The 23562-nt window shown below is 40.9% G+C and overlaps 1 protein-coding gene across 5 annotated transcripts in view; it reads right to left on the reverse strand.

Annotated features, from left to right (window-relative positions):
- PDE3B (phosphodiesterase 3B) overlaps nt 1-23562 on the reverse strand; it is a 93726-nt gene that overhangs the window by 44795 nt on the left and 25369 nt on the right. For 3 of the 5 annotated variants that reach the window (XM_042439280.1, XM_042439317.1, XM_042439299.1), the window contains exons 2-3: nt 9383-9433; nt 8501-8566 (exon numbers count right to left, since the gene is read on the reverse strand). In XM_042439280.1, the coding sequence (XP_042295214.1) occupies nt 8501-8566; nt 9383-9433 (117 nt within the window). The remainder of the gene's footprint in view (nt 1-8500; nt 8567-9382; nt 9434-23562) is intronic. The other 2 variants (XM_042439289.1, XM_042439308.1) reach the window with 1 other exon arrangement.

Consider the following 23562-nt stretch of genomic DNA (forward strand, 5'->3'; position numbering starts at 1 on the left):
ATATTTATTTATATCCCGCCTCTTCCGATTGAGGATCAAGGCGGGTAACAACAAAGAAAATACAATATATAACAATAAAAACAACAAGCCGCACAAAACCCCGACCCAACCCTCCCTCCCAACTATAAAACTAAACAGTAAAAAAAAATGTTTAAAAAGTACATAACAATACTGTACATCAAAGTTAAAAACAAATCACAAGTAAGAAAAATAATAAAAGGGCGATTCAATTGGTTCTGGACATTATCAATCGGGGAAGGCCTGCCAGAAGAGAAAGGTTTTTGTCACCTTTTTAAAAGCCTCGAGTGAGGATAATTGGTGAATCTCTTCCGGCAGGTCATTCCAAGTTTTTGGAACAGTGACAGAGAAGGACCTCCGGGAGGTCACCGCCAGTCTGGTCTTTCTAGATTGTAAGAGGTTTTTCGCAGAGGATCGGAGTGTATGGGAAGGATTGTATGGGAGGAGGCGTTCCTTCAAGTAGACTGGACCCAGGCCATGTAGGGCTTTATAGGTGATAACCAACACCTTGTACTGTGCCTGGAAGCTAGTAGGCAGCCAATGTAGTGATTTTAAAATAGGTGTAATATGGTCGAACTTGGATTTTCCGGCAACCAGTCTGGCTGCCATGTTTTGTATCAATTGGAGCTTCCAGACGTGGCACAAAGGTTGCCCTATGTAGAACGCATTGCAGAAATCAAGGCGAGAGGTTACTAGAGCATGTACGACCGTTTCTAGGTCCCTCTGCTCCAGGTAGGGGCGCAACTGGCGTATCAGCCAAAGCTGATAACAGGCACTCCTGGCTGTCGCATCCGAGAAGACAGTTGAAGCGACGAATCCAGGAGCACCCCTGGATTCTTTCAGGGGAAGTGTAACCCCATCTAGCTCTGACAAACTTATCTCCATACCCGGATTAGGATTACCTATCACGAGTACCTCGGTTTTATTTGGATTCAGCTTAAGTCTATTTTTCCTCATCCAATCCATTACCGACTTCAGGCAGTCATTCGGGGGGAGATGCCCTCCTTGGCCACTGAAACAGCCTGAGACATAGAGAAATAAATTTGGGTGTCATCGGTATACTGATAACACCCCACCCCATGTCTCCGGATGATCTCACCCAGCAGCTTCATGTAAATGTTAAACAGCATGGGGGACAGAATAGCACCCTGAGGGACACCAGATGTCAGCTCTCCCGCTGTCCCCCAGCATCACCATCTGGAATCTGCCCGAGAGGTAGGAATATAGCCACTGCAAGGCAGAGCCAGCGATTCCCAACTCTCTCAGGTGTTCCAGAAGGATACCATGGTCTATGGTATCGAAGGCTGCTGAGATGTCCAAGAGCACCAACAGGGCTACACTTCCCCTGTCAATGCACAGACGGAGATCATTGACCAAGGCGACCAGGGCAGTCTCCACTCCGTATCCTGGCCTGAAGCCAGTTTTAAATGGATTGAGATAATCGGTGTCATCCAAGACTGCTTGGAGCTGGTTTGCAACCACCCTCTTGATCGATCGCCTTACCCAAAAAGGGAAGAAGAGATACAGGCCGATAATTGTTTTTGTCCAGGGGATCAAGGAAAGGTTTCTTTAGAATGGGTTTCACCACTGCCAATTTCAGGCTCAATGGAAAACAACCTTCCCTGAGAGAGGCATTGATTATGGATTGTAGCAACTTCAAAATTGCCTCACCTCCCTGTATGTATGTAGGCAGTACCATAACAGTTTTTAACAAATGGGTTCTTATGAGAAAATACATTATTTATTCTCTACTCTAAACATAGGAAAAAGAAAAGGGTGGTTTACCTGCAATTTGTTTTAAATGTATTGCTGCTATTCTTGTTGTTACTGTTCTTTTGATATTAAAATATTTCTAACCTATTTTATTTGATAAGTTCTCAGGTTGGTTTATGGTAAAACCAGTTTAAAACAATTTAAAATTTAAAACAATAAAATGATCTAAACCAGTGGTTCCCAAATTTTGATTCAGATATTTTGGACTTCAGCTCCCAAAATTCTTCACTGTAGACCAAGTTGTCTAGGGTTCTGGGAGTTGAAGTCCAAAACTGTTAAATGGCTGGCCCTTATGGTGGTGGGCAAGGTGTGCCCCTCCTGGCCTCCTCCTCCTCGCCTTCCTCTTCCTCCCCCTCACACCATGCCACACCACACCATGCCACCCCTTCCTCTTCCTCCCATTGCACGTCACTTTCCTCCTCCTCTTCCTCCACCTCCTCTGCCCCCCCCCAGACTTGCCATTCACGGATGCTCAAATCTGCGGATGGCAAATCCACAAGAAAGGAGGGGCCACTGTAATTCACTTGCAGTCTGTATTTGAATGTGCCATCTAGTCCCTAGTCTCTTGGGAGATCAAGGTAACTAGCATTTATTTCACATCAGGTATTGATAGGATAAACTCAGACCTATCTTGTACAGGCCAGACTTACCCTGTTACACATTGTTTACAAAGAAACATTTCTAAATCAGGTTGTGACCTCACATCAGTTTTACAACCAAGTTTTCTATAAATATCTTTGTCAGTGTCTTCAATTTAGTTTGCTGAAAGCAGATTTCCAGGTAAAATGGTGTGATCCCTTAAGACCTCAAACTGACAGAATTGCTTCCCCAGGATAGGAGGCTCAGAGGAGTCTGTTTCCCATTCCTTGTGTGCTAGACAACATAAGCTACCATCACCAAACCACAGGTGGGACAGAGGAAACCCAAAAAGAACTCTTGCTCCACTGCCTCTAGCTGCTCATAGTTTTAGAAATGGGGCTTGGAATTAGTCTAGAACTTGTTTATCTTTTCCAGTTTATGAGACAGAATATTGGAGTATTATTCCATGATTTGTAATTGGTTGACTGGCCGAACCCAAAGAGTGCTCCACAATGGCTTCTTTTCATCCTGGAGAGAAGTGACCAGTGGGGTGAATTCAATTTTAGGCTGCATCAATAGATGTATACTGTCTAGATCAAGGGAAATAATAGTGCCACTCTATTCTAGTTTAAAAAGGGGCTGAAGACTTTTTTATTCAAGCAGGCATACCCCTGATGTGTGCCCCGAACAACCCTACCCTCTTCTCTTCGTCAGCATGGCAAGCTGGCTGGAGTTGTTTTATTGTTATTTTAACTGAATGTATATTTTATAGTGTATATTATTGTATTGTGTTGTATTGTGTTGTACACCGCCCTGATTTTGTAGAAGGGCGGTATATAAATAAAGCTTTTATTATTTATTATTATTCTGCTTTGGTCGGGCCCCACTGGAATACAGTGATGTTGAGAAACTGGAGCGTGTCCAAAGGAGGGCGACCAAAATGGTGAAGTGTCCCAGCGACTTAGGGAGCTGGGGATGTTTAGCCTGGAGAAGAGACTGTTAAGAGATGCTATGATAGCCCTGTTTAAATATTTGAAGGGATGTCATATTGAGGAGAGAGCTAACATGTTTTCTGCTGCTCCAGAGAACAGGACCTGAAACAATGGATGCAACCTACAGGATAAGAGATTCCACCTCAACCTTAGGAGGAACCTCCTGACAGTAAGGCTGTTCGACAGTGGAACACACTCCCTTGGCGTGTAGTGGAGTCTCTTTCCTTAGAGATCTTTAAACAGAGGCTGGATGGTCACGTGCCAGGGATGCTTTGATTGTGAGTTCCTGCATGGCAGGGGGGTTGGACTGGATGGCCCTTGTGGTCTCTTCCAACTCTATGATTCTACTACCTGAATCTGTAAATATCTGTATGTAGGCATGTGGCTTTGGGTTTGTATATAGATTTATCGGTGTGATGTCAGAATAATACTGCTTGTCTTATGTTTGTATGTGTAGGATGTCATATGCCATACTATAACTAAACGTTACACTGTCTGTCTGTCTATCTAATGCATGTTGTACATTTTGGCTGTGCAAAATAGGATAGGAACCAGGGCTGCTCAATCTTAGCCTCCAGCATAACCCGAGAGTTAGCATAAGATTATTCTGGGAGAAGCAGAGGTTGCACATTTCAAATATTAGGGAGGCACCTAAGCCCTAGAGAAGCCACTATTTCCTCAAAAAACCTTTTGTTCTAAGTTTAAATGACTATCTATCAAAACCAAGTAGAAAATATTGTCTAGCTGTGACAAACAGCTAGATGTATCTTTAACCTTTAAGGTTTGCTACATGCCAATATGGAAAGCGGATTTAACAGAATTGGTCATAGGGACTGTGATATATTGGGGCACAAAGCAAGGATATTTAATGCTTCCCAGCTACAAAGTTTGTTCCAGAAAGTAAAGTACTTCCTGCTTAAGGATTTTCTCCCACCCTAAAACATTCACCATTAGCTTTAAGCAGCTTTGGTGTTTATTCCAAGAACCTTATTGACTTTGGGTTGTCCAGCCATGTGATGTCTGTTATGCAAAATATGCCTTATGAACCCAGAAATTGGCTACAGTTTTCCAGAGAAGGTTATGTGGACAGAAGCCAGCATCTAACAGTCTCAAAGCCTTAACTTTAGAAAATGTGTGAACTTATAAAGGAGCAGTACATTTAGTTCATGACTTACCAATGGGGCAAAATATTTATGTTACTCAGCCTTACGCTGGCTATGTTGCCAATAAACATTTTCATTTAATATGTGAAGTAAATGGTCTTTCAGTATATTATGTGTTTTCTAGCAAATAATCATAATCAAACCACACATGCGGAAGATCTATGTTTATGAAAAACACATTTGAAAACCCCGTATCATTGCAGTTTGAATACCTATACTATGAATCAGAGTTAGCATGGCCTGCCAAAAATGCCTCCAAAATGGGGGAAATTGAAATGTTTGAGGACCCATGCCTTTTTTAAAATGTTTATCAGTACATCTGTGATCCATTTAGAAGATGAACAACTATTGTACTCCAGGCTGCCCTCGAAAAAGGTGAGTTGAGGAAGTGAGGGTGGCAAAAGCAGGCACAGGGGCTGCATTTTGTCTGTTCCTTCCACAGATGAAATTCTTTGACTATAACTTGCATTGCTAGTGCCTCTACTATACTCCTAGAACTTGGACAACTTACTTTCTAGGAGTGTCCAAGCAATTCTTCTCAACTCTTAAATTTTTCTGAAGTCTTAAATTTCTCAAATTTCTTTCGTGCCAATAGCCAGGCCTTATTAATCGCAGCCTTACTTTGCTTTTAATGATATAACACACTGCAAAACTGAAATATCACAAGAACAGTGTTTTCTCATCATTAAGAAAGCAGAACAGAGAAGATAGAAGCTTTGCAATCAAGTTTTCTTTTCTCCTCACCCTTATTACAGTAAGTACTTTCTTTTCCTTCTCCCTTGTGTACAAACAGCTTAATCACACATTAAGAGCTAATTACTCCTGGATGACTCAGCTTCAGTGGAATGCAGAAAAAGGTATGGTAAATAACATAAGATCTGATAGTTCAATTGGGCTTAGGAGAGAAAGGAAAGGGCTGGATAAAAGTAAAGCAGTCACAATGTCTTCCTGGTGAAAGGAGGGAAGAGCACAGTACTGTATTTTTCTTTTTTTCAAAAACTACACACATATTGGGTTTCTGCTATAAATTAGAAACCCTAGATCAATTTCTGCACTCTGTAAGAGAAGAATTTCTAGTCACTGATAGTGATTATGAAATCAATTAATGAAAGGTATAAATTACAGTATAATTAACTTCCCTATTAAACAGAATGAGACCAGTTAGAACTAAACGAAAATATTAATGTTGGCTTTAGCAGATGGGATGTTTTTGTTTTGAATATTTATGGACTCCTGTTGTCTTTTGGTCCCTAGATTCTGTGTCTCAGCTCTTACAAGTAATAAACAATAAACAATCCTAACTATGTTTTCCTGCACAGAAAACACCAAATTTGCACAAAACCTGGAAAAAATTTTGTGAAAAATTGATGTATTTCCACACAAAAAGCAATTTCAGTATTAAAGCAAACAATTTTCAAAGCAACTTTTTTTGTACAAAATGTCTTTTCTGCAAAAACAAAAAAGCCCAACTCTTTCTGGAAAGTGGCTTTTTTCTGCAAAAGTATTTTTTTCCTCCATAAAGAACACAATTTTGCCAAAAAGGTGTTTTTCACAGATGGAAAAAACACATGGATTCTATAAACACTTCATGAGGTGTGGATGTCAGCCAAAAACTACACAAATTCTCAATTCTGGGTTAGTCTTCTCAACCAGGTTTCAACAAGTATCAAGAAAGTGTCAGCTCAAAATAAATAAATAAATAAATAAATAATGGACAGAGCTGGAAGAGACCACATGGGCCATCCAGTCCAACCCTCTGCCATGCAGGAACTCAAAATCAAAGTACCCCCCCATGCCCCGGACAGATGGCCATATAGCCTCTGTTTAAAGACCTACCCCCCAAAGCAGGAAACTCCACCACACTCCGAGGAAGTGTGTTCCACTGTCGAACAGCTATTACTGTCAAGACATTCCCCGTAATGTTTAGGTGGAATCTTTTTTCCTGTAGCTTGCATCCATTGTTGTGTTCTAGTCTCTGGAGTAGCATAAAACAAGCTTGCTCCATGCTCAACGCGACACCCATTAAAATACTTAAACAGGGCTATTATATCACCTCTTCTTCAGGCTAAACATAGCCAACTCCCTAGGTCTTTCCTCATTTTGTTAAGTTTTGGCCCAGTTTTCTTAGGACTGAAGCGTGGTTTCGGTGTGGCTTCCGGACTCTTATGACGCATGCATCATTTAAACAGCATACCTCCAAAGTGACCCGAAGCAGCTTTATTTTGGCCTGTCTGTATGGGGCCTCAGAAACACATGTTGACTGTGGCATTCCCTTCTAAATGTTCACACACTATCTGTTCAATGATCTGCTCTAGAATCTTTCCTGGTTATTGATGTCAGACTAACTGGACGATAATTGCTGGAATCCTCTTTTTTCCCCTTTTTGAAGATGGGGACAACGTTTGCCCTCCTCCAGTCTGCTGGGACTTCTCCTGTTCTCCAGGAGTTCTCAAAGATTATTGCCAATGGCCCCAATATTACATTTGCCAGTTCTTTTAATACCCTTGGATGTAGATCATCTGGTCCAAGAGACTTAAATTCATTTAGTCTAACTAGGTATTCCTGTACAGTGGGCCCTCCTTATCAGCGGACTTGCCACCCACGGATTTGAGCATCCGTGGATGGTAAGCCTATGGGGGGTGGCGTGGCAGAGCAGCAGGAAGGAGAGCAAGGAGGAAGAGGAGGAGGAAGAGTGCTGTGCGGCATGTGGTGGCAGGGAGGAGGACAAAGAGGAAGACGGGTGCCGGCAAAGGCCGGGGTGGAAGCGCATGCTGACCCAGTGAGCATGCGCTTTGGTGCTGCCTTGGTCTGAGCATGCTCGAGGGCAGGAGGCTGGTTAGCGAGCACATAACCCTTATTTCCTCCTTCTCCCCCCTCCTCCTCTTATTGCACATGCACACCCTTCTCAGGCGGGGCGGCTCCTCTCTCACTAACCTCCCACTCCTTGTTTGCATGCGCGCTGCAGCCAGCTACGGCAAGCCAGTCAAGCAAGGCAGAGGGAGTTTGTGAGGGGAAGGAAGGAGCGAGGCGGGTCGGCTAGGCAAGCCCTTTTCTGCCTCCTGCAAAAGCCTGGCAGGTGAGCCTTACAACGCAGCGGTACAGAGCAGGAGGAGGAAGAAGAGGCGGAAGGAAGAAAGTTGCAGCATGGCAGCAGGGTAGAGGAGGAAGTGGCAGTGGGGAAGAGATGGAGGCGGGGAGAAGGAGAAAGGAAGAGGTGGCGGGGGAGAAGAGGAGGAGGAAGCAGCTCCTCCAAAGTGCCATTGGGTCTTATAGTGGTGCGGCCGCTTTTCTCCTATTGTGCCCTCTGCTGCATTTTCCTCAGGTTGAGCACCCTTTTCCTTTTCTGAGAAGACTAAGGCAAAGAAGGTGTCGAGTAATTCTGCCTTTTCTCTGTCCCCTGTTAGCATTTCACCATCTTCTCCATGTAGTGGCTCTATCATTTCCTTCTTCTTCCTTTTGCTGTGGATATACCTCCCAAAAGCCCTTTTTACTGATCTTAACCTCTCTAGCAGGCCTGGGCTCATTTTTGCTTTTGCTTTTCTGACTTTACCCCTACATGTGCTTATACCACCAGGTTTCAGTGATGGGTAGAGGCTCCTCATCCCTTTCCCAGCAGGATCACTGCCTGGGGAAGGCAGCAATCTGGCCAGAGAAGGGGTGGTGAGCCCATTCAAGGGCTGGGAGGGCTGAAAAAAAAGGAGAATGCGCCCCTGCTTCTCTTCCTCTGCCCACCCCTCCTTTAAATGGGTTTCTCGTGGGGGGAGTTATTTCAATTTTTTCCACATTTGTAGGGGTCTTGTTCCCCTAATCTCCGTGAATGTGGAGGGACGACTGTATTGGCAAAAATGTTTTTGCCAACTGGCGTGAGGTATAACCCATCCCTTCCCAAAAGTCCTTCCCCTCATGGAACTGCAGCCCATGATCCAAGAATCCCAATTATTCTCTCCAGCATCATCTGCAGAGCAAGTTGTTTACCTCTGCTATTTTCCTCTCCCTTCTTGGACCATGCCCTTCAACTGGGAGAAGATATGAGATGGCAACCTGTACAATAAATATGTATTATATTTAATTATCTTTATAGAATGTACACCATAAACAGATTTATTTTATCTATTTTAATTGATTGTATGTACAGCACTGTGTAAATTTACAGCGCTATATAAATAAAGCTTAATAATAATAATAATAATCCAGCTCTGTCAGCTTCCTACCAAGAGCCTGATAGTCTCTTATGATATTTTGAAGGCTGTGCCTTCCAATATCCTCAGTTTTCACATGGACCAAAAGGAAGAGGTAATGGTCAGTTGGCTTGACAAGTTTTGTCAGCCTCTCTGCCACATCATGGATCTTTGCCACAGGGAGACAGCATACCTGCTGAGACATCTTATCAGGCCCAGAAACCATTGATTCTGTAACCCTCAGCAAGGGATACCCCTACTCAAGAGACTTAGAGGCTTATTGCACAGGGACAATGAAGTGAAATAATGCCAGGATAATAGTGCCTTTGGTTGGTGCATACCACATTACATTGTTGCTGTTCCATCATTATACTATGGCAGACATTTGTGAAAGCGTTTCTTTTCTGTTTTAAATTTGAAAAAATATAGTCATAATAAAGAAATATTTGTCATTACAACTAAAGCACCCTTTCAATCCAACCAGTTGAATTGAATTGTTCATAAATTGTTATCAGTCTAAAGATATAATTGCAGGGATATATTTGCTGTTAAAATAAGACAGGAAACTTCTTGATCAAGGGAAGTGCATATTACTGCTGGATATATTGTGATGTTTCTCAACCATTTATCTCTTTATTAACAAAGCTGACATTTTGAAATATTTTTAAGAGATACTGACCTGATAGTGAGGTTTATACCACTGCTTTAAATCCCAGTCCCAAAGGATCATCTGTAAAATAACAAAAGTATAATAATAGATCTACATACAGATTACACACTTTGCCATCTTCTTAACCAAAATAGAAATGAGCTGTAAAAAAATCTTTGGATTCATTGTACTCACTGTATTCAGTGCTGTAACCATACAGTAATTAGTAAGATCAACAAAAAAACATGTCTGAAATGCACTATCTACCTATTTCAAACAGAAATCTATCAATAGTTCGAATCTCCAAATCTTCCCTCTTTGTTAACTTACATTGCTCAATAAATAATTCATAAATAGGTGTTAATTAGTGCTTTTTCTTTGAGGATCACAATAGACACAATTAGTGAGCCCCCATGTTCAAATTCAAGTATGTACTATGTTTCCATATAATACTGGAGTGAAAGATTTTTTACTTTCCTAACCTGACTTTATGCTACTATGTTTTGCTGCTTCAAATTATGTTCTGTCTAACAAAAATACAGAAGTTGGATTGGACAGAAATACTGTAAAGAAGAGCAGCAGGGTAAAATCGTACATACAAACATGGTAGACAAGTAAAGAAAATCCAACAGTTGTTCAATCAGGTCTAATCAGACAATCAAGCAAAAATACATAGGTTCAAATTGAAGGTCTTTAATTATTTTAATTTAAAATAAGCAGGACATTATCACTGCAAAGATTTCCTCAAAATACTGCAAAATATATTCCATTAATATTGTTAGTATTACTATTAATTTTGCTAATTTCTCTACACCAAACCATATTTTCCTGAGAAATGCCAAACTAAATTTTCACATGCTGGAAGCCATGGAAATCTAAGAAAATAATTATTGTAACAGTGGTTGCTGCTGTTGTGTACCTTCAAGTAGTTTCTGACTTAAAGCAACCCTCAACCGAACCTATCAAGCGGTTTCCTTGTCAATTTTCTTCGGAGGGGGGTTTGCCATACCTAAAAGGCTTCTTCTAAATTTTTGTAATACTGAAATCTGCCATACTGTATTTGATTTCAAATAAATCTAGATTTTGCTAAACTATTTAAAATTGATACTAAATTTAAAATGTGTTATAGAACTTGTAAAAAAAATGTGTTCAAAAGCCTTTGCCCTATCCAAATTTTTATTTTAATTATTTTATTCCACAAGTGCTCACATACAACCCCCCTACAGAATATGATATTAAAAAAGGGGAAAAAACCCAGAAAAATCATACCTTCAAAACTAATTACTAACTCACATACCTTACATACATATCTGACAATAACAAGGACATTTTCTTAAGACATCTTTTAAAAAAATCACATATAGCATATATAGTTCACCTCCCAATTACCTAATATATGTCTATATGGAATTTTCTCAGAAGCGTTTCATAAATTAATAATATTCTTCTTTGAGTTAAGCTCATTTTGAATGTTCAATCCACTTCTTAATGATCTTGTGTTTCAGTATTTTCTCAGGCTATATGTCTTTGAAGTAAGTCTTAATTAACACGTTAGTTCTGATATTGTTTAGTATTGTAGCTCAGATTCTTTTTTTCATTAGATTTAAATATCTGAATATTTTGAATTTGTGTGTGTGTGTGTGTAATAAATCTTGATTTTAGCTCCCTATCTGAATCTATGCTTGACCACTTTCTCTCGCAAAACTGTAACAGCAGTTTCCATTCTTCTTTCCATCTCTTAATAGGATTTCCATTTAACAGCACTGTTAGTTTGTCCATCTCCATCATATCCAAGCATTTTCTAACCCAGTTATCTATTGATGGTGTATTTTTCTCCTTCCATTTTTGAGCGTATGCTATTCTTGTGGCTGTGGCCACATAGAGCATGTATTTGAGTAGTTTTCTTTCTTCTTCTCCTTCTACTATATTTAGTAGAAAACTTTCTGGTGCCAATTCAATCGATTTTTGGATTATTAGTTGTAATGTCTTGTGTACATCTTTCCAGAATTTTTTTGTGGTTTGACACGTCCACCAGATATGATATAGTGTCCCTTCTTTTTTACCGCATTTCTAGCAAGCTCCTTTTTCATGTTGTTGAATTGTTGCTACTGTAATTTGTTGAGCGACATGTACCACTTATGTATCATTTTATACAGATTTTCTTTCACAGCCATACTAAGTGGGAATTTTAGGTCTCGGCCCCAGGCCCTTACCCAATTTTCTAGTTGTATGGGCTCTGTCTGATGTTCTGTGCCCATTTGATGGTAGGTTTTTTAATTAATTCTGTTTCCATTTCTATCTTCAGGAGAAGCTTATGTAATTTGGATATAACACATTTTTCCGTTTCACACAAGATCTCATCCAATTCTGTTCTTTTTTAGTGAATCCTTCTGTTTCAAGGTCAATTTTCCATCTCTCATTCAATTGATGATAAGTAATCCATTGACATGTAAATCCATCTTCTAATTCTTTACATGCTTTTAGTTTAGGGGTTTCTTTCTCCCATGTTAGTAGGTTTCTTTTGGTTTTTCATCGCTTCTTGAGGTGACAGTCAGTCTGGTAATATATTGTACTGTATATTTTTTGTTTAATTTTGAGCCAGACTCTTATCTCCTGATGATATGGTCATTGAATTCCTTGTTCACTGCTGCCTTGCTGTACCATAAATATCCGTGCCATCCATATCTGATGTTGAAACCTTCAAGGTTTAGCCTCTTCTCATCTCTTTATGTGATCCATTTTTTGACCCAACCCATGGCACATGAATAGTAATATGCCTTGAAATCAGGGATTCCTAGTCCTCCTTGTTCCTTGGCATCTTTCATAATTTTCCATTTTATTTGTGGCTTTCTGCCTGCCCAGATGAATTTTAAGATGTCAGTTTCCCATTGTTGGAAATTTTTATCATTAACTATGATTGGAAGGTTTTGGAACAGAAACATTAGTTTGGGGAAGGCGTTCATTTTGATTGAGGGCATTCTGAGTGACAATTTTAGCATGTCTTTTTAAACATCTCTTTCCATAGACATACATAATTGTTATCATAAAGTTCTAAATTTTATTTTATTTTATTTTATTTTTGGATAGAGCTATGCCAAGACATTTCACTTTATTTGATATTTGAAACCAGGATTAGGTGGGTCCAAGGAGTAGTAAATGCCTCACTATATCAGGGGGAGATGCCTGCTCCCTTGAAGGAGGCTGTAGTGCACCCATTCATGAAGAGGACCTTCCTGGACCCTAGTGTTATGTACGTATGTTTCCGCAATGTCCGTTCATGCTGACACCTAATGTTATATCAAAACTATAGCTGGATTAATAAATATATTAGGGAAGGTTTGGAGGCTTACAACTGGCATCTAGGGGCTTCTGCTCAGCCCCATGGTCACTGTGCTGTCTCCCATGCTGTTTAACATCTACATGAGGCTGCTGGGAGAGATCATTAGCACTTTTGTGGCTGGGTTCTATCAGGATGACGATGTTACCCTGTTCTATTTCTCTATATCATCTGAGTCGGCTGGGACTGCATAGGTACTGGAGCAGTGCGTGGATATTGTAATAGGTGGGATAAACTCAAGCAGAATCCCAATAAGATGAACATTCTATTGATTTGTGGTTCTTGAGTTGATTGATTACTTAGTCTTGATGGGGTTGCACTCCTCCTAAAGGTGCAGACGGGCCAAAAGCGGCGTGGCTGCGCTGATACTAGGCTCGGGAGCGCACAGCAACTGCATGATCCCAAGCCCTAGTATGTGTGGGCGGTGCCATTTTTGAGCAGCACTGCCCACACGAGGCACGTAATGATGACCTGTGGGCGTCTGAGCACCCACACGTCTATTGCAGGAAGCAGCGTTATAATGGCTGTGATGCAGCTCTTATGACGTTGCAAAAAAGGAGCTGCTCCAAGCGTCTCCTTTTCTACTGAGCAGTTGTGCCACGTGGTTTAGTTGCTGCAGCAACTCTGCGCAGCACAAATGGCCGGCATTTCCCTGCCGGTATGTACTGCGCCTTAGAGTACTTCTAGATCCATCCTTGTCACTGGAGGCCTACATAGACTTGGTGGCTCAAAGTGCTTGAGTCTTGCTTCAACTGGTTTCCCAGCTATGGTCCTTCCTGAACAGGGATAACAGTAGTCCATGCAATGGTAACTTCCTGTTGAGACTACTGCAACATACTCTATGAGGGACTGCAGCTACTGCAAAATGCAGCAGCTTATCGGCTCATTAGGTTTCTATTCTAATAACATATAACACCTGTTCTGAAGGACCTGTATTCAGACCTGTTCTGAATCCAAAACAATAACATTTAAAGCCCAAAACAGCTTAGGATCATAATACTTAAGGGAGTGCCTCTCTATAAATATGTCTGCCAGAAAACTGAGATGTATTGGAGGGGCCCTCTTCTGTGTTCCTTCAGTAGGAAGGACATCAGTACACTGTGGGAGAACATGGGAGATAACCTTTTCTGTGGTAGGCACCAAAGTTGTGGAGTTCCCGTCCCTTTGGAGGCCTGATTGATGCCAATATTAGAATCATTTCAGATCCAAGTTAAAACCTGGCTTTTTATTAAAGACTTTAGACCAAACTGATTTTATCAAGGCTGTACATGTCTTATAGCTAAATGATTCAAGATGGTTTTAACTGGTTTTAAATCATCCTACATTGAAAAACCATTTAATATATTTTTGATCTGTTAAACACTTGTAATTATTTATTATTTTAAGTTGCTTTTATTGTAAGTCACCCTGAGATCTTCCACCAAAGGGTGGGATATAAATATTTTAATTAATTAATCAATTAATAATTCAGAATGCTTTAAAAAAAGGTTGACAGATTGACCTTGCATTTGGTATCCACATTCCAACATTTTAGCCAAAATTAGCATCTGGCTGTAACACTACTGGCCATGGCACAGGAAGCAAATCATACCGAATCAAGACTGCCATCTGTAATGAAGGCGGAATGTTTGGCCAGTTTATTCATACCTTCTCTAATCCAAGTCTCTTTCCAGGGATCTGGAGTAAAATATCTCTTGCCTATCTAATGGCAGCTCTAGCAAACAAGGAGATCACTGAAGCTGCTCAGATGGCTAGACCAGTAGCTTCACGAGACCTATGCAAAAAGATTTTCAGGTTTTTTTTATCCTCAGCGTTTTGGGAGTTGTCAACTCCATCCCTAGCTCTAGCTCTAATCAGTTCTACTGCTTTACTCAGCGATCAAATATATCTAGGTTTTAGCTCTAGGTTCTAGTTGTAGTAATGTTGTGCATAGGAGCAGGTTTCACCACATCTGTTAGGAACCGACAGTATATACAGGTTGACTATAGAATTCAACACTCTGAAGTAGTACAAAATCCAAAACTTTTTGAGCTACAACACAAGTAGTGTACTACCTAACTGTACTGTATTTGCAAAGCTGGAGAGGTAAGGCTGCAGATCAAAGAGAGAATCTATGAAATGGCAGGACTTCATGCCTCCTGCCATTTCAGAGATCCTCAATCTTTCTCCAGCCTTATTGTGCCTCATTATGTATATGCAAAACACGTATTCCAACATCTGGGGGGGGGGGGAGGTGTCAAAATACAGAATATTTCTGGTCTCAAACATTTCAGATATTCAATTGGTATATAGCATGGGTGGTGGACAGAGCAGTAAGTCATTCAACCTCTGGATTATTTTTGAAAATTAGGGTTTTTGTTTCCTTCCACCCCTCATAGAATCATAGAGTTGGAAGAGACCACTAGGGCCATCCAGTCCAACCCCCTGCCATGCAGGAAATCCAAATCAAAGCATCCCTGACAGATGGCCATCCAGCCTCTGTTTAAAGACCTCCAAGGAAGGAGACTCTATCACCCTCCGAGGGAGTGCATTCCACTGTCGGACAGCCCTTACTGTCAGGAAGTTCCTCCTAATGTTCAGGTGGAATCTCTTTTCCTGCAGCTTGCATCCATTGTTCCGGGTCCTGTTCTCTGGAGCAGCAGAAAACAAGCTTGCTCCCTCACTAAGAATCTAAACCAGGTGGACTCAAGCATTACTGTATTTCTGAGTTTTATGAAAGAGACAGAAAGGAAATATCTTCAGCACAAGGCCGAAATACTTCTAACAGAGAAAGACTGTCTCCTAGTGGTGATAAAAGGAAAGCAGTCAGCATCTAATGAGTGATTCTAGCTTCTAAATTGGTTACAGATTTAACAAAGTATATTAAGGGCCCATTCAGACTGGCACATTCGTGCTGGAGGGAACTGGGTACAATCAGGGGCCCTCATCTCGAATGCCTCCGGAAGCAAGTGCCAACTATAAATACCTTAATCAGGGTATTTAACCCCGGAATGCCATTGCAGCTCTTTACCCAGTTTAAAAGGAAGGGTCCTTTGCTGTCAATCAAATTAGTTCCACTTTCGTAAAAGGTGACGTTTCTTGCAGCCATTGGCTAAGCGGATGGGGGCTTATCCCCTCCTTTTTTTAAAAAAAAACTGGTGGGCAGAGTGCACAGATGCTGACAAACTTAAAAACCTCCGGTGTGTGTCTTGTGTGTAGCAAAAGCAAAAGTATTCAATTAGTATCAATTTGCCAAACTGAAAGGGAAACATTTGTAACATTGGCATTGTAGCATTTGCATTTTAAACAAATAATTCCAGGAGCAAGAGGAAATGAAAGGGAAATATAGCGCAGGCATTCTAAAGTAGCATCCGCATATAACACAAATAATAATAATAATAATAATAATAATAATAATAATAATAATAATACAGCCTCTTATAAGGTGCTGTTCCAGGAACAAGAGGAAATGAAAGTAGCACAAGCACACACACATTCTATGTCACTCAAAAAATCATGTGCATAGACTGTCAAAAAATAAAAAGAGAGAGAAGCTCCTTCCTCTTGGCTCCGCAGCCCGATTTCCTTTGGCAATCCTCCTCCTCCTCCCGACCCTCCCTAAAGCAAAAACCATGCGCATAGACTGCCAAAAATAATTTAAAAGAACATTTAAAAAGGGAAAGCTCCCTGGTGCGAGAGGGAGGTTTGCTCAGTCCTGTGGCCTCCCTCTGACCTGACCTGAATTGACCCTTCCTCCTGCCCCTTCTTTCTCCTCCTCCTGCTCTGTTATAGAATGCCCTCCATGGCCCCCTTCTTCCCCCCGGCTCCTTCATCCTCCTCCGGCTCCTCCATCACTTTCTCCAGTCCCCCCTTGCCTTCCCTCTGACTGCCCTTTGCAGCCCCCGTCAGTCACCCTGATTCCCCTTTTTTGCCTCCTGTCACCCTAATTCCCCTTTTTTTCCATCCTTCCTCCAGCTCCTTCCTCCTCCTTCTCCAATGAAGGGGAGGGAATGCTCGCCCTCTGCACTCCCTCTGCCCTAAATCCCTCCCATGAACTTGCCCCGATCATGATTGGGGGCAAGTTCATATTCGCAGAACCCGGGTTTTTTCAAGACACGGCTCCCCCCCCCCCCCCCTTCCAAATAACGCGCGCCAAGGGGCATTTGCCACGAAACGGTTGCAGATGCCTCGAAATCGATTGTGAGAGATTTGGGGCCAATATGAACTTCACATGCAAGAATTGATTCCTGATCCGGGGTAAAAGGTAGTCTGAATGGCCCCATAAAGAGAACCTGCTGCTATAATTATCATCAGCCTCTCGGGTTTTGGATCAAAGCAAAACAGCTTATGTCAATGATAATAACAGTTTGGGAATGTACCCATTCTGGCTCAAAGAAAGTGTTACCCAAGAAAAGTGTTAATAAGTCACCCAGATATATCATTTACACAAACATTTTGGGCTTGGTATTCCAAACAGGATCTGGATATTACTGAAAAGCCTTAAGGGACCTCAGTAAAAATGGATTGAGGTGACGTAACACATAGCTACAAAATACTTACAAGCATAATAATAAGAATTGTCAGAAGGAGAAATGAATAATTAGTGAAATAAAACTAACTTGATGGCTTTTAATGTTTAAATTAGACAAACTATACATGCAAAGTTGGACAACTAGAATATTTTTGAAGCTAATTTCCTCAGTTAGCCTATTTAACTTACAACTATCTGCAAATGGAAACACAATTTTTAAGAATACAGATTGATTCACACATGTCAAGAGAACAAAGAATTCCATCTACCTGCTAAATTGCTTCCAGCAATGTCAAAAACCTCTCCTTTGACCTTAACAGGTTAGAAAGCTGTGCCAAAACTAATAAAATGAATTTCAAGAGGAAGAAATGTAAGATACTACACCTAGGCAATAAAAATGAAATGAACAGATATAGGATGGGTGAAAACTTGCTTGACAACAGTACATGTGAAAGAGGTAATATGGTAGCCATGGTTAAGTATTTGAAGAGCTGTCACATTGTAGATGGAACAAGCTTGTTTTCTGCTGCTCCAAAGACTAGGACCTGGAGCAATGTATTCAAAGTAAAGGAACAGAGATTCCACCTGAATATTAGAAAGAATTTCCTGACAGTAAGAGCTGTTCGACAGGGGAATATGCTACTTCAGTGTGATGGAGTCTCCTTCTTTGGAGGTTTTCAAACAGAGGCTGGATGGCCATCTGTTCGGAGTGCTTCAATATTTTCCTGAGTGGAAAACAATTTAATTTCAAACAGACCCTTCAGTAAATTTCATTACTTGTTCCAATAAATACTTGCAACAAGAATAGTACTGATGATGAAGAAGGAATTTGGGGAAGGGAACTGAAAAAAGCAGAAAATGAGAAAATAGGAGGATTGCAGAAGGCAATGAAGAGAGACAGAGGTCATGAGAATTAGGTATGTGTGTATGTTGCAAGGGGGAAGACAGAAAAAAGGACAGTGGGGCCTCCGCATACGCGGCCTTTTTATAAGCGGCTTTGAGCGTACGCGCTCAAGCCGCTGGGCGCGCGCGGGGCAGAAAGGGCAGCGCGTCCCATTCAGTTGAATGGGTGCACATGCCTGTTGCACCACGCGCGCGCCCGTTGCGCCCCGTGCACCTCCGTGCACGAGCCCCATTGTTTACAATAGGGCTTGAGCATAGGCGGAAATCGCCATACGCGGCGGGATCCGGAATGGATCCCCCGCGTATGGCGAGGTTCCACTGTACAAGGAAGAGGTTGGACAGTATTATTATTATTAACCTTTATTTATAAAGCGCTGTAAGTTTACACAGTAATGAGGAAGGATAAAGAACAATCCACACCCTATCCAAACCAGTAGGAAAAATCCTCAACAGATATTAGAGGATATGTCACTTTCAAAATCTTTAATGGAATTAAAACACAAGAAAACCCATCAAGATGGGTTACTTATTCCAATTGCTGTTAAAAATTTTGTTTTCAGATGATACTAATATATTCAGAGTGAAATCATAATTAGCAGGTTAGGAAAGCTGTTATAATGGTAGGAGAGATGAACTGTGATGACATATTTCAAGCTTGAAATCTACACCGTAATATGAGAGAGAGAGAGAGAGATACCATTTTAAAAACAAAGAGAGGAGAAAAAACGTTATATTTTTTTTGTCTATTTGTGCCAATGTTTGTTTGTTTGTTTGTGTTTTTTTAATTAAAAAAAGTAAAGCATTTGTAACTTAAAACTCTGGAAGACACTTTTTATGAAAAATAAAGTTTCAAAGTCTAGTACAGTGGTACCCCGGGTTACGAATGTAATCCGTTCCGCGGCGCCATTCGTAACCCGAAATCTTTCGCTAGCCGAAAAAGCCATAGGCGCTAGTGCTAAAAGCCGCGATTTCGTGTGAAAAAGCGCCGAAAAGCACCAAAAAATTTTTCGTACGCCGAAAAAAAAACATAACCCGAAACAGTTTTTTCCTATGGGATTTTTTCGTATCCCAGAAATTTCGTAACGCGGTGATTTCGTATCCCGGGGTACCACTGTACAGTGAAGAATCAGGCTTTCACTAAGATATATTGCAATAAATGAACAGAATGCAAGCTAAAGACTATGGTCCCCATTCAATCAAGTTAGGGCACAGGGCCTGCAGTCAGGAGAGGTCCCATTAAGCTCAATACAGTTATATTTTCAAAATCTTTCTCCACCAACACGTGCATATGATCATAGTTCGTTCCCCATGTCATGTCCCCTTACACTCACTGAAGGAGAATTGGGGGAAAGACGTCACTTCTTCCAGTACTCAGCTGAGCCCTATTTTTTCCAATTAACTTAATTATTTATCATCATTTGAATATCAGAAATTTCCAGAAATAATCAAGATAACTGCTTGTGATTCTCCTAACAATTTTAAAACTTTGCAAGAAAACAGGTTGAGTGCTAAGTGGTCTGGCATTTGGATTTTAATATGAATTTCCATTTCTGCAGAAAAATAATCATATTTACAAATTTAAATTTTAGAATTCATTCTCTGTGTCTAGTATGACTTTTTTGTCTCATTTATTCAAAACTGCCACCATGCTTGGGATACAGCATGGGAGGTGTGCTTGTCATGTTAAAAGTAGCACATTACTTTTTTTTTCTCTTGTGCTTCTTCTCTTAAGGCCCCTCCCTACTCTCTTTCCCACCCCACTTCCAAGTTTGCATACTGCTTCATAATCAATGTTTTTGAGCTAGGCAATGCAGCTTTCCATACAGTTTGCATTGAATCTTAATTAGCAGTCTCATTTCCTGATGGGAAGTGTGTCTAACAAGAAGTGGTCCCTTGTGTTTTAAATCTGGTGTTCGAGGGGAAGGGGGCAAGGGTACAATGCAGCTTGGTTAACAACTGGCAATTATTGGGATAGCATTTTATCTCTGTTAGTCTGTGGAGAACTTTCAAAGACATGCATCTGGCAAAATAGCCTCTCCGCCTGTCAGAGTTCAGAGCACAACAAATACGCAGTTGCTGCAGTGGGTCCTTGGTAGCCATTGGGGTTTGGTTCCAGGAACTCCCACGGATACCAGAGTCCATGTATGCTCAGCCAAGTCCCATTAAATACAAGGATAGTAAAATAGCGTCTGTCATATAAAACGGCAAAATCAAGGTTTGCTTTTTGGATTTTTTTAAATGTTTGTAAGACATGGATGGTTGAATGTATTATGTTTTTCAAATATCTCAGTCCTTTCACACAGTAATCAGTTTTGAAACTTTCATTCTTTTGCCATTTCCAGATTAGTTTGTTTTTTTCATTTTTTCATACATCTTTAATATCTTTGTCAACCAAACATTGTGAGCTGACATTTTGAGAGAATTTTAAACTCTTTGACACAGTTTTGGATTCAGCTGCTTGATCAGGTGACTCTAATCAGCTCTAGCTGAATCAGGAGACCATCTGGGCAATCAAGCTTAATGTATCAAAAGGCTCTCTCAAACAAGTTGTAAGCTTGGTCCAGATCTTTAGTAGTTAACCATGCTTCATACTAGTTCACAAATGTGGGATTTACTGAATATATATTTTAGAAAGAGAAAGTTATCTAAGTCTAGAAAATATTTTATTGAAAGAGAGTACAGAATACTGCATTCTAAATGAGAGCAACCACACTATCCTGATCTCTGGAGCTCATAATGTATTGTATTATTTTTCTTTTCGGAAACTCAGAATGCCTTCACACATCACAGGCATATAAGGGTTATACATGATAGATTCCTTTGTACATATTTAGTTGGAACACTGTTTCATTTTGCAGTTTATATTTCCATATGTTATACTCTGTATCTGCAGGTGATATTCTGATGCATGTTACTGTGGGTGTTTGTTAATGATTCTTGTATGTTTGCATGTGACAAACCTCCTACCTTGCTTATAGGATATGCAAACCTCTGTGAATTTACATTCCTTCATCCATGTACTTGCATGTGGCAGACTGATGTACATAATGTGTTGCACACTCATTTGTGTATGGTATGCTATTGTCTTGCATGACACTAAAGACCCCAAAATCTGTACAAAAAAGAAAACAAATTCTGTAATCTGGCATATTCCAATAGTCCACTGTTTAACATCCATGTGGCCAACGCCCACAGAAACTTTGTTCAATCTTTTATCAAACATTAATACATGCAATTTTAAATTAGAATAGCCAAGCTTTTGCACAACCTACTTTAAGGTACTCTATGTAAAGATACATTAACATAATGTTAATTCATGTTTGATAAAAACTAAGATCAGCAAAATAAGTATGCAATGATTAGAACAGATTTGCTTTACTTACCAATTCTACAGTTTAATGATTAGTTCATTTCAAACTGAGCATACCCCATTGCAAAGGTGATTCTACATATGTTTGCTCAAAAATGCATGTTTCATCTTCCTCTCCTCTCTGTTCTAATCTGAACTGCAGAAATAATGCAGTTTGACACCACTTTAATTGCCAAGGCTTAGTGCTATAGAATTCTGAGACTTGTAGTTTGTTATGGCACCAGAGCTTTGCTGACAGAGAAGACTATCTCAAAGAATCTCACAAAACTAAAACTCCGAGAATACCATAGCACTGCAGATTAGACCTCTGGTATGCGTCAACAGAGGTAGTCCAAACAGCTGTCTGCCACCAATACCAGTACCTCTCCCCCATGGCAACTTAGTGTTTCCTAAACCACATCCTTATAGTGGCTGAAGTTTCACTGTGCCTCAGATTTTCAGAAGAGGACTGGGTTGAACTATCAAGGGAAAATATGCCTTCGTGGAAACTAAATTCTAAATGAGAACAATATATGAGACTACAGAATGTGTTTATTACTTCCATGGCATGAGAACTAAGGTAGGCTAACCTGCTTTGTGGGCATAAATAAATCTTTTAACAGTGTAACACTTCTTTTTAAAGTGGAAGATTTTTATTTTTTATTTTGTTTTAAATCTCAAATCATAGCACCCTGCACACCCTGAAGGAAGCGTATAAATGCAAATAATTTAGTTGCACTTAGTCATTCAGTTATATTCACTCAGAATGCCAGACTGGTTGAGGCTCCCATACTGAATGTACCCTCTGTTATCCTTTATAATGTATACAGTGACTTTTGTAATATTTCAATACAGCTTCCAAACAACCTCTTAGCATTCCTAGCTGTTTAATAAATAATATGAAATGATGAGGGATAAGGACAGGTTGCTTACCTGTAACGGTATTTCTTCGAGTGGTCATCTGCGAATACATACAAATGGGTTGTACTGCGCCTGTGCAGTGCCTTCGGAAACTTCTGGAATCACTAGGCAAAGTACACTTTGCAACATGTTGAAACTTTTTGGCGGTAACCCCGCCCATCCCCTATAAAACCTCCGTTCCTGCTCTTTTCCCCAGTTCCGCAATTTTCCGCCGTGAAGGCGACAAGAATGAGCCAATATGAGCAGGACACTGAGGGGAGGATGGGCGGGATTTGTATGTATTCGCAGATGACCACTCGAAGAAATACCGTTACAGGTAAGCAACCTGTCCTTCTTCTTCGTGGTCTCTGCGAATCATACAAATGGGTTGAGACTGGCGAGCTAAGGTCAGTGGAGGCGGGAGTGTCATGACACCTGAAAGAACACCAACATAAATGGTACCAATAAAGACAACTGAGCACCAAACTAGTTGTATGGTTCGTTTATAAACTCTTTGGAAAGGAATCTCTCCTCAAAAAACAAGCCCCGAGTCTCGTGCTGTCCAATTTCCGAGTCAAGCAGGTTATGCTATAGTCAATGTAGTCCTGACAGCAGAACCGCTCTTCCAAAGGTCGCATCCCTTTTGGCCCTTGTGTCCAACCTATAGTGTTTAACAAAGGTTAAAGGTTGTGACCATACAGCCGCCTTACAGATGTCATCCAAGGGGACACCGGACAGAAAGCCAGAAGAGGCCGCTACTGCCCTTGTGGTATGGGAGCGAATCCTGGCAGGTAAGGGTTTACCCAAGAGTTCATAGGACAGAGCAATGGTATTGGACACCCACTTCGAGAGTCTCTGGGCCGACACTGGAAGTCCTTTTTTCGGTTCCGAATAGCACTGGAACAGTCTGTCGGAACGGCTGTGGTCCTTGGTTCTATCTAAATAAAAAGCCAGGGCCCTGCGAACGTCTAGGGTATGGAGGGCCCTTTCGGTGTCAGTAGTCGGGTTCCGAGCCAAGGTAGGTAACACAATGTCCTGACACATGTGGAAGGTAGAAACAACCTTGGGCAAGAAAGTAATGTCAGTTCTGAGAACCACCTTGTCCAAGTGGAATCGCAGGAAAGGCTGGTCCCGGCACAAGGCACAAAGTTCACCCGCACGGCGGGCAGAGGTAATAGCCACCAGAAAAACCGTCTTCCAGGTCAAGAGTC

This window comes from Sceloporus undulatus, chromosome 1, assembly GCF_019175285.1.
Source record: "Sceloporus undulatus isolate JIND9_A2432 ecotype Alabama chromosome 1, SceUnd_v1.1, whole genome shotgun sequence".
In the NCBI taxonomy this organism is placed as follows: Eukaryota; Metazoa; Chordata; class Lepidosauria; order Squamata; family Phrynosomatidae; genus Sceloporus; species Sceloporus undulatus.